The 23,217-nt window shown below is 34.3% G+C and overlaps 1 protein-coding gene across 2 annotated transcripts in view; it reads right to left on the bottom strand.

Annotated features, from left to right (window-relative positions):
• Positions 1–23,217, bottom strand: part of COL11A1 (collagen type XI alpha 1 chain) — a 232,057-nt gene that overhangs the window by 199,132 nt on the left and 9,708 nt on the right. For both annotated transcript variants that reach the window (XM_001140143.6, XM_001139974.6), the window contains exons 2-3: positions 7,117–7,284; positions 2,978–3,191 (exon numbers count right to left, since the gene is read on the bottom strand). In XM_001140143.6, coding sequence (XP_001140143.1) covers positions 2,978–3,191; positions 7,117–7,284 — 382 coding nt within the window. The remainder of the gene's footprint in view (positions 1–2,977; positions 3,192–7,116; positions 7,285–23,217) is intronic.

Here is a 23,217-nt window from a genome sequence, read left to right as displayed (position 1 = left end):
TATATTTTATTTTTTTTCCCAATGAAAAGTGCTAGATTAATATTCCAGAAGTGTCTAGGACTAGATCCACAAAATAAAATACCCAAAAAGTTGCAGGAGCCTTCCTAAAATGTCTGTTTCATGTGACTTGGCATGGTGACCAAGTGTATTTCCATATACACTTAATCTTTGGTCTTTCCACTAGAACATTCAACTGGCATAGGTGTCTGCTTGGTTTGAATTGAGCAAAGATTTATATAAGGAGCTACTTAATATAGTGAGAGTAAAATTTACACATACTTCATGCCAAGAAATCTGGGTCTTCACTTAAGCCATTCCCAGTATTATAGGTATGTTCTTTTCATTAACAGAAAATAAAAACAATTTCAATAATTAAAACTGATTAGAACTCTAAACTTGCTATTTTTGTTTAATTAATGTAGGCTTTGATAATGATATGTCATAATCATGGTGTCATATATAATATTCAAAATACCAAATTAACATTTAGCCTTAGAGGCATTCTTAATTATTCTCTTTTTCTCATACTACACACTCCTATAGTCAGAAAATTCTATCAGTTCATATATTCAAAAGTATAAACAGAATCCAATATCTCTCAATTTAGTACAAGCTGCCATCTCTCACAGCTAGACTCCTAACTGGCCTCTGCTTCTACTCTTATGCATCCAGAGCCACCTTTTAAAAATCTAAGTCAGATCAAGGATCTGCATTCTTAAAAACTATCAAATACAATACTCACAGTAAAAGCTGAAGCCATTATTCTGCTTCACAGGAGGGTCCCCTATCCTTCTACGACCTCATGAGCTCAGACGCCCCCTGGACTCCCGGGATCCCAGCCACAAGGCTGCCTCTTTTTTGCCCCTTGCACATGTTCTTCACCCCGGCAGGATTGTTCTTTCTCCACATCCCTACATGGCTATTCTCTCACTTCCTTTGTGATTTTGCTCAATGCAACCTCACTCAAAAAAACATGAGTGAAACCTCATGTTTTACTTTGAGGATTCATTCATATTAAACTGTCCTATCTAAAATAGTACACTCTACATCTCTTACCTTGATTTATTTTCATTCAAAGAACTATCAGCACTTCGCATATTTAAGCTCCAGGAGTGGAGGAACTTCACCTGGGTTGTTCATTGCTACAACTGCTGTGCTCTACAGACTGCCAGCCAAGCGGTGGCTAATAGATAAATACTTATGGAATGAATGTTCACTCATGATGAATGTCATGATTGTTCTTTAAAAACATCAGAGTGTGCTTAAATACCAATATTTTTGCATCTAAATTATTATGTCAGTTGAGCTCAACAAGTATGTCACGTTTTAACTGTCTCAAGTAAAAGTATAGGACCTACGTAGCACACAGTAAGCATTTAATAAATTGTTATTGAAGGAATATACAAATGAAAAAAATTAATACTACTAGGTATTAATTGTATTCAACATATTATCAAGATAATATTTTACTACTGTGATATATGTAAATATAACTTCTGTTTGATAATTAAAAATATTTATTGAACATTCTCCATTTTTTATTTTTATTTTTTCATGTTTTACTTTAAGGATTCATTCATAGTAAACACTACCTGCTAGTTTTGAATAGGATGTGGGCTGGGCTGTAATAAATTGATGTTTTTGTTTTTGTTTTTTTTTCAGTTAGGAAAGCAGGATTAAGGAAAAATAAGGTGTGAATAATAAGATGAGTTCAAAATATTTTCTACATTTACCAAATATAGATTAAAATCTTAGCGTGGAGTTTGCTAACAGTCAAAAAAAGAAACACAATGTGCTATTATATCTAATTTGTTTATAGGATAATAATGTAAATTAGTTGTAAAAGCCTAAAGTTGTAAAGTCTCAGTAAAACTGAGACTTGAGAGTTTCTCTGTGGTCCTGACAAAAATATAATGAGTGTCAATGATCACTGCTACTTCCTTCTTATAGCTATAACCAAATGTGCTATTTTGGATAAAGCTGTTTTTAGAGGTCTGGATTCAGTGATAAAATACTGAGTAAATTTAATAAGCATTAATTTCTATTTAGCTGCTCCATAAGTGAAAGGAAACAACCACAATACATAATTCAGAATTCGACATGATTTGCAAAAGAGCGCAGTGCAAGCCTGACTTCCTGAGTTCAAACCCCATCTCTATCACTTTCCAACTATATGAACTTAGGCAAGTTACTTAAACTCTCTGAGCCTCAGTTCCCTTACCAGGAAAATTAGTTTGTTAACATTACTTTCTTAAAGGAATCAATAAAACTAAATGAGTTAACAATGTATAAAGACCTTAGTACATGGCACATATCAGCACTCTATAATGCTTCCTCTGATCTCCAATATTAATATTATTAGTAAAACGTAAGTCAAATTAGATCATTCTTCTGCTCAAAAAGCCTCCAGTAACTTCCTGTTTCTCTCAGAGTAGAATCCAAAGTGCTTACGACCTCCTACAATGTGTTATACCATCTGGCCTCCCTCTGCTTCTCCATCCTCATCATCCCACTCTTCTCCTGCCATGCTGGTGTCCTTGATGTTGCTTGGAACAAACTGGCCACACCCTGGAATCAGAGACTGTATTTGCTTCCTGCTTCTCCTGGAACACTAGGCTTTTAATGAACAGCATGGCATGCACTTCACCTTCTTTACATATCACTTTCTTAGTGGGATTTGGCTTGATCTCACTTCTTAAAACTACCCACCCCACTGCCACACCCTATCCTCTTTACTGCTCTCTTTTTCTTTCACACTTATTACCACCTGCTATACTACTTCTTAGTAATTTATTTTGAAAACATTGTTTATTGTTTCCCTGTACACACTATAAATTATGTCTTTATGTATTTTTTGCTCATTTATTTATCACCAGCCTCTAGAAAAACCTTATCACACTTCATAAATATTTGTTAAGTGACTGAATAAAAAAATGATTTTAGCATAGCTAAAACATTGTATTATTTTGTTACTTACTTCCCATCAGCGATGTTAACAGTTCTGAAGAGGGGATAGTCTTCTGGGGCAGGTTTTCCAGTGTGGTCTTCAAACAGAAAAACAGGTGATCTCCCAACCTCAACACCAATTTGCTGAATACCATGCTCATTATATATAGATAAAAGGAAAGACTGAATTCCTTTTTTTGGTTTTACTGTAAATAATATTGAAAAGTCTTCTGGGAAAGTTCCACCTGAGAAGAAAAGGCCAAAGAGTTAGAAATTTCCAATTTCCAATTTCTACTTTATTCCTAGATCACTGTAGTATTTTTGAAATTTCTACATGGCCTTTATAAATCAACTAACTTTGAATAGTAAACAGATTAATAAATAAATAGGGGTCCTCCATTAAGGTTTCTCTTCAATTTTTATCCAAGCTATAGTCAAACTTTAAAGCCACTCACTTGAAGTACTTAAAGCACAATGTTTATGTGAAATTAAATTTGGTTTAGGCAACAGGATTATGATACCAGTAAATATCAAACACATAACCACCACTCTTAAAACACTTATTTAAGTGCTAATTTTGGTGTAAAGTTTGTATTTTTTGTCTTTGTCTAGTCTGTAGCCATACATTCCCACTTTAAAGAGGCATTGTAATGACCCAATTTACAAACGTATTCTTTCTGTTGTTTCTTTAAAAGCTTAAGAGTTTTCGATTCGTTCTTAATATCAAACAATGCAGTTTCACTGCATATTGTTTCTTATTAAAGAAGCATATGTCATTATGAGCCAGAACAATTAGGTAATTGGCTAACTTGATTTTAAATTCAAGAAGGCAGACTCTTTTTCTTTCCTTCTCTCTCTCAATCATATGCCAAATATCTAGCATGCAGTCTGATCTACATTGGTCCTTACTAAGCATTTGTTATATAAATATATCGGTTAAACAATTACCCTAAGTATATCTCAAATAATTAAGTAATGAGTACTTATATTTTTATAAAACAGCATATATTAAGTTGTGGGTTTTATTTTTCAAAATAGTTTTACAAATATATCTTATTTGAGCCTCTTACTACTCTGGCATATAAATAAAGCAAGCATTATTATTTGAGAAATGAGATGCCTTTAGTTGAAAAGTTGTCTTTTTGCAAAACCATTGTGTATGTGCATGTGTAATCAACAATATCTAGCCTAATATCAAGGCCTTCCTTTTTCAATCCATTCATTCCAAATTCTATTACAGGCAGTAGTATATATCTATAAAAGAAATATGATTATGTCTGGCTTGGATTCAAGTTCAAACAATTGTAGGAGATCAGCAATTCTACCTCTAAGAATGTATGGGGAGAGGATGCTTATGTGTAAATGTATTGTACTTTCAAATCACCAAAGTACTATTTATAATAATAAAATTTTATAATAAGCTGCAATGATTGAAACTGATTAAATATAAATATGTATGTAATAGAATCGTATGCAGCCTCTTAATGTAGCAGAAAGATGTTTTATGAAGTGGAAATTGTTAAAACATATTACAAAAGAAAAAACAGCAAGAGGCATGAATACATTTTTATGCTATAAATGTAGGCATAGACTAGTTAAGTGGAAGACAGTACAGTATCTCAATTGAAAGTTCTGAATCTTGTCAGATCATTTGGCTCAAATCCCAGCCCTACCACATCCAAATAGGATTACATTTAACTAAAAAGCATTTACAAAGCAAAAGAAAAAATTAACAAAGTGAAGAGACAACCTTTAGAACAGGAGAAAATATTTGCAAACTATACATCTGATAAGGGGTTAATATTAAAAACATGTAAGGAACTCAAACAACTCAATAGAAAAAAACAAGTAATCCAATTAAAAATGGACAAGATGTCTGAATAAACATATCTCAAAGAAGACATACAAATGGCTAACGGGTATATGAAAAAAATGCTCAACATCGTTAATCATTAAGAATATGTAAATCAAAACTGCAATGAGCTATTACCCCACTCCAGTATGAATGGCAACTATCAAAAAGTCAAAAGATAAGTGTTGGTGCAGATGTAGAGAAAAAAGGAACTGTTTCATACTATTGGTGAAAATGTAAATTAATACAGCCATATAGAAAATAGTAAAAAATTTCCTCAAAAAATTAGAGCTAGTGCCATCAATCGCACTACTGAGTATACATACAAAGGAAATGAAATCAGTATGTCAAAGAGATAACTGCACTCCTATGTTATATTATCCATCAACCCTACTACTGGGTATATGTCCCAAGTAAATGACATCAGTATGTTGAAGGGATATCTGCAGTCCAATATTTATTGCAATATTATTCATAATAGCCAATATATGGAATCAACCCACCATCTCCTAGCTATGTGTTCTTGGCAAATAAAATCCTACTTGCCCTTCCCATCCACTGACTGGGCTAATAATTTAATCTGTCCCATGGAACTATTGTGGAAATTATATGAGACTGTATCATAAAGAAAGCAGTCAGATAATGTTGATTATATGGCTCTTATCACTTAAATATATAGTATTTAAAATTAATTATATAAAATTAATGATTTTAAGTAACTACCACAATGGAATGCAGAACACACTGACCCTGAGATAATGAGCCAAAGTATAAAAATTGTAACCTGTAATCTGAGTAGTTCTAAAGGTTTTTAATTGGTATATTTTTCTTTGTTTTCCTCTCTTCAAAATTCCCATCCCTTTTTCTATTAAGGATGCTTTAGGAAATGCAGCAGAGTGCACATAAATAGAAAAAGCAGCTTATCTTTTTACCTTTAATTTTGTTAATTCTATTTTTTAAATGTTTTATGGATTTAATAATCATTTTAACTTTTTTATTTTCAAAGTCAGAAAAAAAGTTCATTTTATTCTTTATATTTTCAGTTTGTTCTTGTTCACCACAAAGTATTGCAAAACAGAAAATATATTGGAAGAATCAGTGAACAATCAAAATAAATGTATTTCGATATATTTTAAAATGTCCTTCTATGAAAAGTGTACTGTGCTGTTTTGTAATGTTTTAACCCCTTGATTTATATTTGTTTTCTCTTGTTAGAAAACAGTTTCATATGAAGATAGGAAACTCAAATTTTCTCAAGCAGAGATAATATAGGATAATATGAAGAATTTAAATGATAAATTGCTGCTGAGAAGATCCCAAAGTGCCAGAAAGGACCATTTGATGACATATAAAATATATAGAGCAGAACAGACCTAGATTAAATATTGACTGCACATAACTTGGTCAAGTCAGAGAGCCTTTGTGAAATTCAGTTTCCTCCTCTGTTAAATAAGGATGAGAACACCCATCAATTGACCAATCAATAGATAACTGGTATGTATCAAATGGAGGCAAGCATAGTTAACAAGTTACCTGCTTTGAAAATATGAGGCTCGAAAATTGTCATTTCACCACTCAATTCCCTTTCTCCACATTATCATGATTTCTAGATAATTAGTGTTATTAGGTCAATTAGTGCTCTCATGGAAGGAAAAACAAATATTCAGCAAGTACTTTTCAGTACCATTATGAAAAACTGCCAGCTGATATTTTTAAAAAATCTCTAGTTTCAGGAGGGATAACTGTGAGATGTGACTAACTTTTCTTATATTTTAGATAAGAACGGCATGAAAAAATAATGCAAAATTATTTGCAAAGAAAAAGTATCTCTTTCAACAGAAACATTTACCTTAATGTTAGGAAAACATGCACTAAGCATGTTTAAATTCAAATGCCCATTAAATTAACTTATTAATTAGGGGGAAAGATTCCCTCCTATACCCCAGTCACGATGAATAAGCTCTACCTAATTACAAGTAGAAATAGGCTAGATATAAAATGTTGTCTCCATATATTATGTACAAATAAAGTAATGAAGTACTAAATGTTCAAATAAGAATATTTTCACAGAAATGTGATTGTGTTGAATTAAGACTGGCAATTATCAATTTTTTTGTTATTTTCATTACATTACTTTGGTGACCACAATGTATTTGGTGTCTGATATATGAAAGAATTGCATTTTACCATATAATTGGGCATTATCTAACCTGATAAAAATACAAATTAGTAAAGAAATACTAAAAGTAGTTTTAGTAGTAACAAAAGTGTAATAATTTTTAGTAATAATAACAATAATAATAATAAAGTGAACATACCTGGAAATAACTGTTTTGTTGGGGCACTGAGTTGTGCTTGCTTTGAAACTCTGTAAGCAGTATCTGAGCCTTTAGAATTCTTTCTGTTTGTGCAAAATCCCGTTGTTTTTGATATTCCCTCTGGAGAATTGTGAAAATCTAGTGCTTTTAGTACATCAACTGGAGCAGCTGAAAAATAAGCAAACAATAAAAAACCAGAGTTGAACAATGATCTGATATAACAATGAGTATTTTTAACACAGGATAGTATGTCATTTCATACTTTGAATCTCTTTATCACTTGCCATGCTTCCCTAACATTTAGGTGGGAGTTTGGGGAGTGGGGCAGCAGGTAGTAATATAAACCATAACAACATTCTCAAATTCAAAATATCTCAAATCTGGAATCAAATTATGGTTAAGCAACACAGAAGGGGTGTCTGTGTGTGTGTGTGTGTGTGTCTGTGTGTGTGTGTGTACATAGGCATATGTGCATCTGGAATTTAAAGTTTCCTATATATGATTTATAAACATTCATATGTATCTCAATTACAATTTATAAAATATTTAATAATTCCAAGTAATAACATTATGTAGAATTAAAGTGAAAGCCAGCATTTGTAAATATTTCATTTTCCAACAGTTACTAATAAACTACTCATAATCTAAACAGAGGTGATTTTGAAGATTCAAATGTACAATGGATGTTATATGTAAACTCTGTAAAATGTGCACCTACTTAGTCATTTTGTATACACAAGAGAAGTTGAAAGAAAGGTGTTAAAAAAGTAGGTAGCACAATACAATGCCTTTTCCAGTGCTTTCCTGAGTTAGTTATTTACAAATTATATACAGGTACTTATATATGCACACAAAGGTGTATGTATGTATCTATCTATATGTAATTTATCGATTTTTATTATCTCAACTTACCAGTCACTTCATGGATATTACTCCATACTTCATTATTTAGACTGAAAGTCCCTGGAGATGAGTAATTTAGTAATTGTGCCCCTCCACATTTTTTTTTGTAGGCTTAGGGTATGTAAAACTAGGCTACTTTTTAGTGGAAGCATAAATTTCCCAAATCTAATTCATTCCAGGTACTTGGTAGCTACTGTGACGTGGTCAATATAAAATATGTTTGGAACCTTAAACTTTCCTTTTGTAAGTATGACCCATTTGTATAAACAGCTTTATCAGGTTATAATTCACATACCATACAAAACACCCACTTAAAAGCAAACAGTGGTTTTTGGTACATTGTACTATTATTATTTTTAATTGTGATCAATACATATAACATTAAATTTGCCATTTTAGATTTTTTAAGTGTACAATTCAGTAGCATTAATTACACTCACAATATTGTACAACTATCATTATCTATTTCTGAACATTTTTCATCAACTCAAACTTCGTCACCATTATGCAATAACTCTTCACTCCTTCCACCTCCTACCCCCTGACAACCTCTTATATACTTTCTGTCTCTAGTTACTCATTCGATAATTTTCATTTAAGTAGACTCATACAGAAGTGCCATATGACCCAGCAATTCCACTCCCACATATATGCCTAAAATAATTGAAAGCTGGGACTCAATCAAATATTTGAACACCAATGTTCACTGCAGCATTATTCACAATAGCCAAAAGGTGGAAACAATCGAAGTTTCTTTCAACAGATGAATGGATTAACCAAAAGTATCCAGCCATAAAAAGGAAAGAAGTCTTGATACATGCTACAACACGGATCAACCTTCAAAACAGTACACTACATGAAATATGCCATTTAGAAAAAAAAAAAACACTTTATCTTTTTTAGATCTTCAAGTTGTCTGGTCCATAATTACATATATATTTAAGTCACTAAGCAAGTCAGGACATGAATAATGCAGTTCAAGTATTATCTTAAAAACAGACTTTAGAACCCATATTACTCAATGTACAGTAAGTCCTCACTTAATATCCTCGATAGGCTCTTGGAAACTTCGACATTGAGCAAATCAACTTTAATGAAACCAATTTGACCGTAGGCTCATTGATATAAACTAGAGTTAAGTTCCTACAGTCCATTTCTGATCACAAAAAACACCACCAAACTTCTAAATAAAGACTGAAAACACGTTTCATACTGAACATTGAACTAAATGTGAGCTACACATACATTTAAGAAAGATTAATGAAAAATGAAATAATTATTTATCCAATTTTTGGTGAATCAGTGAATGACGGTAGTCATAGCAGTGCTGGGTTAAATTAAGGTATAAACGTTTGAAAAGTGAAAATTGTAACAAGCATGTCCTCCCACCATGCAGTTCAGAATCAATCACAAATATGATGAGCTCTGAGTGCTTTTGTACTGCATTATTTATTATGTGCATTTGGATAATTATGGTAGAGTTTACAGATTTTTATTTGATAACAATTTGTATTCATTCATTCATTTGTTCATTCATTTCCAACCTGCTTATCCCAGTTCAGGGATCCAGATGGCCGGAGCCCAACCCAAACATTCAGGACCCAGGGCAGGAACCAGTCCTGGACAGGACACCATCTCATGGTAGGGCACATATACCCACTCAACCAGACTGGGACCATTTAGAGACAGCAATTCTCTGTACACAGTTTGGGGATGTGGAAGGAAACCAGAGTGCCCAGTGAAATCCCACGGAGGCATAGGGAGAACATGTAATCGCCACATAGTGGCCCTGACTGGGAACGGACTTTTTTTTTTTTCCTTATCAACATTATCACTGAACGAGTTGAACAAAACAACAGTATTTGAGGACCTGCTTGACTTATATTCTATTGGCTTCATACCTATATTCAAAAACAAGCAAAACATTCAGAGTAGACCATATGCTGGCCAAATATCATTCAGCATGCCTGAGATATAAAAATTATAATGATGTTCGAGAACATTTTTTTGCACTAGTCCTGCTTGCAATGGCTATGTTTTTAAGCCAGTAGGATATCTGTTTTATATGTGTTCTTTTCTCTTACCTCATAACTAAGAAAATGCTAATCATAATAACTGCCAGTGAGAGCCTAATATGTGCCAGTCTCTGGACTAAGTTCTTTACAGGGATTAACCCTCACAAACCATATGTTCTTATCCCTCCTGTGCAGATTGAGATTTGAGAACCAGAGAACAAACTAAGATTACTCTTAAGATCTGTGTAAATACCAACTCTATGCTCCTTCCACTTCACCACTCACCCTGCTATACCCCAAAATAAAAACTCTGCAAAAATAAACTTAAAACATACATATAATATGTTTATGTTATTTGGGCCAGCTAATTGATTCCTGATATTCATATTTATTTTAAACTAAACTCATTACTTGTTCTAGTATATAAATGACTCTGAAGAAGAATGTTCCTGAAAACCACAGCATTTTATCTGCTTAAATTATCTTATATTTTTGCTCTGAAGCCATTCTCCAAAGTAGAACTGAATAAAGACTTGAGGATAGACATGAACACATCTATGAAGGCTGTAATTTTTCTGAAAAGGAAAAAAAAATGCATCCCCACTGTCATAATCACAATTGGGCAGAGGTAAATAATACATAAAATGGACTGCAAAGTCTACAACGTATCTATTTTGTTTGATTGTTTGTTTGTTTGTTTTTGAGACGGAGTCTTGCTCTGTTGCCCAAGCTGGAGTGCAGTGGCGCGATCATGGCTCGCTGCAAGCCCCGCCTCCCAGGTTCATGCCACTCTCCTGCCTCAGCCTCCTGAGTAGCTGGGACTCCAGGCGCCCGCCACCACGCCCGGCTAATTTTTTGTCTTTTTAGTAGAGACGGGGTTTCACAGTGTTAGCCAGGATGGTCTCGATCTCCTGACTTCCTGATCCGCCCGCCTCGGCCTCCCAAAGTGCTGGGATTACAGGCGTGAGCCACCGCGCCCGGCAACAACGTTATCTTTTAACACCATGACCTTATCCAAGTGTTCACTCCTCAAAAAACAATACAAGTAGAGACATATAATAAAGGTATCAACCAAGCCTTTTTTTTTTCCCCAAAAAGGCATTTCAAGTTACAAAAAAGTAAAACTCCATTAATTAAGTCCTTAAGTTTATTTTATTTCAAGTGAACTAAATAATGAATTAAGCTACTTTGAAATTCTGCCTGTTATTTGATCTCATAATCCTCATAGATATTGCGTTTAATAAATTGTCATTAAATGGATTCTACTGTTTTATACGCATACATACATATATGTGGGAAAGCTATTCTTTATATTTTGCTAACTGCAACTGTTCAAAGATTAAAAGAAGTAATTTTATGGCTAAATATGATATATGAAAAAAGTAAAATGTCCATATTCAAAGCAATTCTTAAATGACCTTAATACTTTAATTATCTCTATGTTGCCAACTGCTGGCACAAACCATGTGTATGCAATTCAGATGTATCCAATTCAGCACAATGTTTTGTTCAATTATATTTTCCTGTCCTTTATTGCATACCTATAGGTTTATTAAACGGGAGAATAGAATATCAGAGCCCAATGTGCTACTAAAATAGCCACTTAACTGGGTTCCATACTTTTCCCCATCAATCTTCATTCCACCAGCTTGATTAAGCTTCCAAAAATCCATGTCTCATGTCACTCTGATGTTTAAATTCCTTCAAAGAACCCCACTGACTCTCAGATGATTTCCACATTCCTTGAATATACAACTTGGATATCTGGACACTCCCACTTATCCTACCACTCTAAGCTCACTGAATGTACAGTCTTAGCTCTCATGAGTCCCTCATTCTGTCCTCATTCAGTGTTCTACCATACTAAACTCAGTCTTTCCAGAATCCACCATGTTCTCTGGCTTGCTTCTGGGCCTTTATAAACCCTACTCTCTGTTTCAAACACTTAGCTCCACCTCACCTGAAGGATAAGAATATACCTGATAATGCATCTTCTGCAGAAAACATTCTCTGTCTCCCTAAGCTGGGTTAGATCTGCTAACCTCTATTATAGCACCTTTCATACTTTTTAAAAATTATTTGCCTTGTCTTTGCCAATTTTTGCAAACTAGTAAGGAACAGGTATACACACACAAACACACAGAGATTATGAAAATGTTGGTTGAATGTGAAACACGATAATGTGAAAATATATGGAAGGAACTTCCTCTGAAATCCTCAGGCTATCTAGTGTCGAAATTAAATTTTTTTAGGTCCTAATATGTACTTTTTATTGTATTCTATTGACCTCTTAAACACCACCACCCTTTCACTGATCAGTTTGATCCCAAGTCTTTGATCCTTTCTCCCTTGTTGCCTTCACCACCCATATAGATTACTGATGAAACATATCATAATACTTTGATTGTTTCATCTCTAATTCCTTCTCTAAGCTTCTTTGCACATTCCCATGACCAGTAGTGAACCGCATCATTACAGTGTTAAAGAGCAAGACTGCTTCTTAAGTCCACCTCTGCCTCTTAGCATCTGTGTGACTTGGACAGATTACTTAATTACTCTGGGCCTCCGTTCCTATATCAGTACAATGAGAATAACAAAAATATTTACTTCAAAGAGTTTTTTTGTCAGAACTAAACTGGTTTTTGTAACAATGCCTTCGAATGATGGTGGGGAAATCTGTGCCTGTGGGTATAGACCTCCCATAGACCTCCTTGCTGCCTATTTTTATATGGTACATGATATAAGAATAATTGTACATTTTAAATGTTGAAAAATAAAAGGACAATATTTTGTGACACAGGAAAACTATATGAAATTTCAGCTTTCATAAATAAAGTTTTTATTGGAACATAGTCACACCCATTCATTTATATATTGTCCATAGCTGCTTTTGTACTGCAACAGAGTTGCGTAGCTGCAACAGAGACTGTGTGCTTACAACAACTAAAATATCTACTACCTAGCCCTCTTAAGCTGAGTCCCTAGGGATAAATAGGAGTTCCTCAGTGAAGAAGAGAAGGAAAGAAACAGCAGATATGGTAGCACAGGTACAAAGAGAGTAAAGAGTTCAAGGAAACCAGCCATGCTTGCCCAAGGAGACATCAACACTGAGAAAATTTAGCTCTCCAGATTATCCCTGGATGCACCATGGCTGCTGAGGACCACTGGAGAAAAATCATATCTTCATCATGCATTCACTGCCACAAACTCCAAGAGCCATCTCCAATAAAAACTATCGACTCGCCCATCCTGACATTTATTACTAGAACTGGAATAATTTTCAGTTTCTAAAATGTACCTTGCTGTCTTTATCTGTAGATTTTTTCCAGTCCTTCCTCAATTGGTTAAGGACAGTTGACTTATTTTTCAATCCTGTCAATAGAATCATCTGAAGAGTTTATAAAACCTATGAATGCCTGGAACCCACCCCAGAACTAATAAACTAGAATGATTGGGTACAGACATCCATATTTTTTAAGTTTTCCAGATGAGTCTAATGTGCAGCCAGGGTTGAAACTTGGTGGCTTCAGACCTAGTCAAACTTTTAGTGTAAACCTAAGCATGCCTTATTCTAGGAGATTTATTCTTAGCTCATCCAAGAGGATGATGTGACCTCTTTATATGATCCCAGTGTCTTGTATTTCCCCTTAGATCACCCTACACTATTTTGTTTGCTTGCTTAATTATGTCTTTGGCTCTAGGCTGTATGCTCTCAGGCACAGCATCTGTCTAAATTATGGTCATGATTTTCTTGTTACATACTCACATCAGCTAATATTTCTCTCTCTCTGTTAAGCATGTAATTTATTGTTTAACATCTGCCTCCCTTGATACACTGTAAACCCTCTGACAGTGAACATCAGTGCTATTGATATTCACTATCAAATTGCAAAGACATAGCAGCTGAAGCACAGTAAATAATCAATGGAGAAATATTTAATGGATGAATAAATGAGTAGCCACAACCTGTCTCATAGTTGAAGCATTTTTCCTACCAGTTTGAGATGGGAAAGGAAGAGGATTGCAAGTGACCTTTACCAAGAACTTGAAGAGGTTTCCAAGTTTGTTTGTTGCCATTGTTTGATTCAGGTGTGGGAAGAATATAGGTGTGAAGCAGCGCGGTGGCCCACGCCTGTAATCTCAGCACTTTGGGAGGCCGAGGTGGGTGGATCACGAGGTCAGGAGTTCAAGTCCAGCCTGGCCAACATGGCGAAACCCTGTCTCTACTAAAAATACAAAAATTAGCCTGGCATGGTGGCATGCACCTGTAATCCCACCTACTCCAAAGGCTGAGGCAGGAGAATCTCTTGAACCTTGGAGGCAGAGGTTGCAGCGAGCCGAGATCACACCACTGCACTCCAGCCTGGGACAGAGCGAGGCTTTGTCTCAAAAATAAATAAATAAATAAATAAATAAATAAATAAATAAATAAATAAATAATAAAATAAAATAAAATAAGTAACAATAATAAAGTAGCCTTCCTAATGTAGATACTTTCCCAACTTCTTGAGAGTCACTTATTCTCAACCCGTACCTCACATCACAGACTATATGTGAGGCATACCATTATGGAACTAATAAAAATAAAATAATACAGAAGAAAGTTCTCAGCCATCTTCCACTCAGTCAAAAAACCAGTATTGCTACTATGAGCATGTGGTAGTGAGATGTAGGACTGACAAAAGAGAAAAGGATAGAAAATTGATTATTTCTTATAATTTTCCTACTACTAATATTCTGCTATATTTCAAAATCATGATGGCTCTTAAGAAAGAGTCTAAAAACTGGGACATGCCAAGCCTATAAACAACAATTGATAACTAGTTTCTACAGTAAGAACTGCCCAACAACTAATCCAAATTCAGTAGTTATTATTTCTATGACTTTGGATAAGCTATTTACCTCTCCAAGACTTAGTTTTCTCAATTTAGCCTCATTTTGAGAATTAAATGCTGTAAGGAATTTTAAACATAGAATGGTGTCTAATGCATAATACATATTCAATAAAAATATTATCTAAAATTATTATTCCATGAAAATGTCTACCTTTCTGAACATCTTTAATACCATCCACATTTCCCTAGAGCTATAATTAAATTGATTCCTGTTATCTGCTTCCTCAGACTACCTTGGGAAAGTTCTCTGCAGTTGAGTAGAATACTAAACAGTTTTGATCTCTAAATGTCCATTCAAAATCATCCATAAAAATTATGTACTGCTTAGCAATCTCTTCAGCATGTTCATATTGTATTCCAGATGCAAACAACTTCAGGAGGTTTCCTGGAATTTAGCTTAAGCAACCAAATAGATCTTAAATCTATATTTTCATGCTCAGCACTTCATTACCCCCTAGTAGTACAAACGGACATTAATACACTGATATCATTAGCATTTTTCTCTTTTCATTATTTTTTCTTTGCATTGCATAGAAATTGATATAACTATAGCTTAAACACAGCGGGCCTCATCTAAGCTATTTATTAAAGATTTAAAAATGTAATATTGTAGACCCTTTCCTCTGACACTGTTCTTTCATTTATTGTAAATACATATATTCCACATACCAACCATGAATTACATATGAATATAAAATATTAGAAAATTAAGCACATTGACTTAAATACTCCCATATTTGAAAAGATACAGAAGTTCACATTTAAATGATGATGCGACACAAATAATGCCAATAAAAATTACATAAACTTCCTACCCTCAGTAGAACCCTTTTTGGATGAAAATACCAGATGTTTGACTTGTATGCTACAATCTAATCTTTGTAGTCAACACAATTGCAAAATTAAAGAAATAAACTACTAAAATACATTAGTAAATTGTAAGATTATATATGAAGCCCTTACAGTTGTATAGTTTACATTAATTACTACAGGACATGGTAAGTGTTCCATAATACTATTTAGAGTTCAATTTTCCCCGAAGGGTTTTATAATCAACTAAGATGTATTGTCATTAATAATGCTCTGTTTACTTAATATATTTCTCCACATATACACTAATATACACACAAATACTATAAATAAACAAATGTTGGCATAAAATGGCTTAAGATTTTGATAGGCACCTTGAAAAAAACTGCGTATTTCATATTCAAACAGTGAAGAGCACCAAACTGAGAACGACATAAGAAAGACAATATATATCAGTAACCTGGAGTTTTAGGAATTTTAGAGTTAATTTCATCAAACCAAACACATAACAAGCCCATTAGTACTATCTTTTCAGAAAATAGAAATCCAGTGAACAAATGTAAATGTATTTTCTTACAATTCCAGGAAAATTCCAGTTTAAAACAAAATGAACTGCATAGTGAAATTCATAATTAGAAAGGTCAATAAAAATACATAGTAAAATATTCTGAAGTGTAATTAATGAAAAAGTGTGACTTCCAGCAAAATCAATTGTATCAGCATCCCATTGTTGCCTATTTATAATTCTAACCTATTTAGGGATTGAGAGAAATAGTTGACCCTTGAACAATACTAGTTTGAAATGTATAGGTCCAGTTATGTATGAATATGGTTCAATACATAAATTTAAAACACATTTTTGGAGATTTGTGACAATTTGAGAAACCTTCCAGAAGAACAAAGTAGGCTAAAAATATCAAAAACATCAAGAAAAAGTTAAGTATGTCATGAATGCACAAAATATATGTAGATACAAGTCTTTTATGGTTTACTACCATAAAATAGACACAAATAAAGTATAAAAAGTCAAAATTTGTCAAATCTTATGCACACAAACACAGATCATACATGGCACCATTACACATGGCACCATTCATAGTGGAGAGAAATGTAAACAAACGTAAAGATTCAGCAATAAATGAAAACTGCATAAGATTAAGTGTAGTGCATTCTGTACTACTGTAATCATTTGTTAGCCACCTCCTGTTGCTATTGTGGTGAACCCAAATGTGGCAAGTATCTGCTTAAATATCATTTCCACATGAGCAGTGGATCTCTCTAGTAAATTGCCTATCTCTGTAAAAAGTGATCTCTCACGTTTCTTGTGTGCTTTTCATCACATTTAGTGCGATATTGTAAACCTTGAAAAGCACCAGGGAACCTATCTGAAGTACCATTAATGTTTCACATACTCCCAAGAAGCAGAGAAAAGTCATGACACACACATACATACACACACAAAGTTGAATTGCTTGATATGTACTGTAGATTGAGATCTGCTGTGGTTGCCTGCCATTTCAAGATAAATGAGTCCAGCATAAGGATCATTGTTCCAAAAACAAACAAACAAACAAAACAGAAAAAGACAAAAGAAAAGAAAGGAAATCCATGAATCCATCACTGCATCTATGCCTGTAAGTGCAAAAGCCTTGAACTTTTGCAAAACATCTTTTTTAAAATCTTATATTGAAAATGCAGCTTTATGTGGGTGAGGGTGGCTATGAGAAAGCCATTATATAACTATGAAGTTCAATATGATTCAAGAAAAAGTGAAGTCATTATATGACAACTTAAAGCAAAAGCAAGGTGAAGAATCTAAAGCTGAAGAATTTAATGCCAAAAACGGTGGTTCAATAATTTTAGAAAGAGGTCTGCTTTAAAAATGTCAAGATAACAGGAGAAGCACCTTTCGTTGATGAACAGGCAGCAAACCATTTCCCAGATACCATTGGAAAAACCACTGAGGAGAAAGAATAGCTGCCTGAACATGTTTTTTCATGCCCGTGAAACAGCCCTATTTTGGAAAAAAAATCCACAAAGGATATTTATTAGTAAGAAAGAAAAGTGAGCACCAGGATTTAAGGTAAGAAGAAATAGGCAAATTCTACAGTTGTACAAATTCAGTCAGGTTTATGAGGAGGGCAGCCCGTATCTATAAAGTTGCTAACCCCAAGCCTTGAAGGGAAAAGATAAACAGGAATGCCTGTCTTTCGGTAGTACAACAAGAAGGCTTGGACAAGAACCCTTTTTCTGGAGTGGTTCTGTCAATATTTTGTCCTTGAAGTTGGAAAATACATTGCCAGTAATAAACTGCCTTTTAAAGTTCTTTTGATATTGGACAATGCCCCTGGCCACCCATAACCCCATGAATTCAATGACAAAGGTGTTCAAGTGGTCTACTTGTCCAAAGTACATCTCTAATTCAACCTCTGTGTCATGGGGTCATAAGGATCTTTAAGGCTCACTCACATGGTACTGTATGGAAAGCACTGTCAATGCTATGGAAGAGAACGCTGATGGAAAGAACATCATGAAAGTCTGGAAGGGTTACACCACTGAAGATGTCATCATTGTTACAGAGAAAGCCTTGAAAGCCATCAAGCCTGAAGCAATAAATTCCTCCTGAAGAAAACTGTGGCCATATGTTATCCATGGCTTCACAGGATTTGCAGCAGAGCCAATAAAGGAAATCAGGAAAGAGATTGTGGATATGGAAAAAAAAATGTGGAGGTGTGGGGGCAAAGGGTTTCAAGATATGGATCTTGGAAAAATTCAAGAGCTAATAGACACCACACAAGAGTAATTAGCAGAAGACAACTTGATGAGGATGAATGCTTCCAAACCAGTGTCAGAAGATGGGGAAGAAGAAATAGAAGAGGCAGTGTCAGAAAACAAATTGACATTAGACAATCTGGCAGAAGTGGTCTGATTATTCAAGACTGCGTTTGCCTTCTTTTATCACATAGACCCTTCTATGATATGGTAACTAAAATTAAAGCAAACAGTGGAGGAAGGATTGGTACCATATGAAAACATTTTTTAGAGATATGAAAAAGCAAAAAGTCAGACACCAATTACAATGTATATCCCTAAAGTTGCACAGGTGTGTCTGCGGCTCCTGCCTCCCCTTCCACTTCTTCTGCCTCTGCCATCCCTGAGAAAAGATCAGCCCCTTGTCTTCCTCCTCCTCCTCAACATGATGATGATGACGATAAGGAAAATCTTTATGATGATTCACTTACATTTAATGAATACTAAATATATTTTCTCATCCTTATGTTTCTTAAGAACATTTTCTGTTCTCTATTGTAAGAATACAGCATAAAATATATATAACATACAAAATATGTATTAATCAACTGTTTATTTTGTCAATAAGGCTTCCCATGAATGGTAGGCATTAGTAATTAAGTCTTGGGGGAGCCAAAAGTTATACATGGATTTTCAATGCACAGGGAGTTGGCTCCTCTTACCCTTATGTTGGTCAAAAGTCAACTCTACATAAAATACATGATTCTGAATTTATCTTCGATCAAGGGCAATACTACTTTCTAGGTAGCCATCACCATGGCTCTCTTAAACCAACAAAACAAAGTACAAAATGCCGTTACCATTTCTACACAGCTGTCATTTCTCAGAACACCTGAATTAACATGCATAGTGTCCATCAAATAAGAAAAAATGCTTTACTGTGTAGAATTTGGCTCTTATATTGACTATACTATGTATGTATGTTAATACTGCATAAAATGGAGTAACAAACTATGGGAATTATTGGATATAGATGACCTAGATGCTGCTAACATCTAAAAGCTTGAATAATTTAAGGCAACATTTATACTCTAAAATTATCTAATTTTACATTTTACATAGAAAATTAACACAAACTCAGTATCTTTAAATGCACCACCATTTTCTATATGAAAAATATTTGATTAGTACTAAGGAAAAAATGAATCAGAAAAAAGATTATGGGGAGGGTTGCAAAGGCCTGGAAAATAATATCAAATAAAAAGAAAGGCCTCAATAAGAAAATGATATTTGGGCAAAGTCTAGAAAGTCATAGGAAGCTCCTCTATCCTGCTATTCTTGCAGAACAGAATTCTAAGCAAAAGGAAAAACAAGTGCAAAGAACCCGAGACAATAGTTGGCCCAGAATGTTGAAGGAAATGCAAGGAGACAAATATGTCTCAACAAAGGGATCTTTTTTCAAAAAATTATCCCCCATACCCACTTCCTAATATTTTGGCTCTCTTTCCTGCTCAAGTCCCTTCATTTGTACATTGGATATTTTCTCATGTAAATTTGTGTAACAGAAAATATTGTTCAGTTTGGATAGAGAGCATGGAAAGTTAACAACAAAAAAAAGATAGCTGAACTTCAGATTGAAGAAATTTAGTTCTCTGTAAAGTTAAACTCTGTATTATATAAAAGCCAAAATCTTTCTATGTACTCTATGTGAACATGTGAATACTGCTATAAAAAAGATTGACTGCATGGACAAAACAAGAGTGAAAGAGTTGTGGTCAGAGAAGTAAAAGTGAGGATACACTGATAACAGGCTGTATAGGTCCTGTGGAATGTTCAGGAGACTGGATTTTATTCTAAATGAGATTTAAAAACCATTGGAAGGTTAGGGGAGAAGGATGACTTGAATCAACTTTTTTTTTTTTAGACCAGTTTTAGGTTTACAGAAAAATTCAGAGGAAGGTGCAGATAGTTTCCATTCATTTTATGCTTTCAGACCACTGGGTCTGCTGTGTTGAGAAGAAACTCTAGGCGCACTGGAGTGGAATCAGGAGGCAGTGAGGAAGTAACTGCAATTTTCCAGATATAAAATGTTGCTTTCTTAGACTGAGACAGAAAGTAAGGGTCAGATTCTACATATATTCTGAAAGCGGAGCAGATAGGAGTTGCTGATAGGTAGAAAAGGAGATAAGAGAGAAAATGAGTAAAGCTTAGTTCAAGATTTGTAGCTGGAACATCATGATTGATTGTGTTGCCATTAAGTGAGATGGAGAAGGCTGTGAGAAGAACAGGTTTCAGGAGAGGAGTTCTGCAATTCAGTTTTGGGTATACTAAATGTGAGATGACTTAATAAATACTGTTAGAAATCATTGAATAGGCAGTCAAGTATGCAAGTCTTAAGTTCAGGGTAAAGCAGGATAGAAATAAAACTTTAGGAGTTGACAGCCTACCAATGCTATCCAGAGCCACAATTAATCAATCAATGACATGATTACTTTAAAATTCTATTTGAATAATTTCCACTGAAAGAGAACTTTAAGACTTAAAAAAATGCTGACAATAAACAATTGGTCATCTCAAATAATCAAAATAGAGATCATGACCTCATATATTAATCCTAAGAAACAAAAATCATTGTTTGCAATTTTTGTTCTAAAAGCTGATATACTTTGGGTAATAACAAGAACAGTCACATAAGGTTTAGAAATGCTAAGTTATGTTTTTGTCTTATAGCAGATTTTATTTTAACATTTTTCTCATACTCCCTTATAAAGTGGAAGTTTACTTGTATATTTTGCAAGACTACATGACCATAGCTCCATATAAAGTGTGACTTAAATGTACTAATTACTGTTGAGAACCCCAGGTGACTTGACAGTAGGGTTGGCTATTCCAGAAAAAACAGCATGGCCCCAGTTCACTGACTGTCAGAGGATCCAATGGTAGGAATCAACTGGGACAACCTAGTTATGTGTTGATATCGAAGTATGCACTGACCCTGCTAACTTGGCAGTTTCCTTGTACTTTTTAATTAGTGACACGTTTCCATGCTATGCAGAAAAATCTATCTTTATGATCTTGTGTTATGTGTCCCCCGCCTTCTTCCCCAGCACCATCTCACGTTTTACCCCCACTGCTGCTTCTCCAGACATACTGCCATTTTCCAAGTCCTATCTTCAAGTCTCTTATGGTGTCATCCTCCCTTCATAAAGGCCTTCACATCACTTCCTGGAATGCTCTTTCCTCTTCACTTTAGTTAATTATTCAATGCTCGATTGGTACTTTCTCAGGGAAGTTTTCTTTGACTTTACTAAACTTCTGTTTTGTATTCTCCAGGAACCACACACCTCTCCTTCAAAGCATCTAGCATAGCTGTAGTTTTATATTTACTTGTACCACTATTTTATTAACTACTGTCTCCTCAAGTAGACCATAATCACTACGAGGCAGGATTGTAACTATCTTTGCCCACCAACTACCTTTAGCATATAATGAGCTTTTAACCTGTACTTGTCGAACGTGGCAATGAAATGAATGAATTAGTTTAGAATTCAGGAAGAGCATTTAATAGGGATTTAATAGATATTTGTTGAATAAGTAAATGAATGATTGCAGGTATTAATTAGCTTTTCACTCCATGAGAATAGAGATCGTCATATTGTCTGTGTAGCCACAGCACTTAACGCAGTGATTAACATAGAAGATAGTCATTTAACTTTTACAGTTATTGAACAGACTCAATCCTGAACTTTTTTATATCATAAAAGCTTGACCTGAAAGTGGAAAGCAAAAATGGCATCACAACTCTGAGTATGGTGAAGAAAAGAACAAAAACTAGTTGAGAGTATGACATTTTAAAAGTACAGCATTTCTAATTTACGAATAGCCAAGGCTGTTAAAAAAAAAGATGTGTTATAAAACTAAAATTATACTTCCAATATAACCATTTGACTTTAATACTGAGAAGAGCAATATTTATTGGCATTTAGTTTATTACATGCTCTGGAGAGAAGGATTAAAAGAAAGCATTTTCTATATTGTAATTAGTTGATCTCCTCAACTCAGTTATTGCAGAGCCACTACTGCTTAGCAATAGCATATTTATCAAATAATTTGTACATTATGATGAATAGCCTTTCACTCGACTTCCAGTGCCTAGTTATACAAGCCAGATACATTTCTATTTATTTATATATTGGTTTCCTGTTACAGAAGGTTTGTAAACCCCTGCTTCTGCATCAACATTATCTATGAAACTTTATAAAGCATCTATGCTTTGATGTCATACAAAATCTATTTCATCAAAATTTCCAGCGTTAGGATTGGAAATAATTATGATACTAAGCCACGGACCCCAGTCCTCTTGACTTTATTGAAAATATCTTGCTTATGAGTTCATTCATTCAAAAAATATTTACTGGCTATCTATTTTCCTCTAGATATGGTGACAGATGCCAGAAAGTTTTGCATCGGTGAAAAAGATGTATTTCCTGCTTTCATTATACCATCAAAAATATTTTGAGATAAGTATTTGAGTTTTGGATAAGTACAGTGTGCTTTATGTTATGCCAGGCTAACTACCCCAATCTTCAATGCTTGAAGAAAGTTATTTCTAGAGGGAGACAATATCTAAATCTCAAGCAAAGAGGATTTTTACTTTCAGAAATAACAAAGTGGGAGAGTGCTTAGGGTAGAGGTCATAGGTTGGCTTAGAACCAAAACAGAGACTG

This window comes from Pan troglodytes, chromosome 1 (genome assembly GCF_028858775.2).
Source record: "Pan troglodytes isolate AG18354 chromosome 1, NHGRI_mPanTro3-v2.0_pri, whole genome shotgun sequence".
NCBI lineage: Eukaryota > Metazoa > Chordata > Mammalia > Primates > Hominidae > Pan > Pan troglodytes.
Note: the sequence above shows the minus strand (reverse complement) of the source record. Positions and strands in the feature narration are given on the sequence as shown.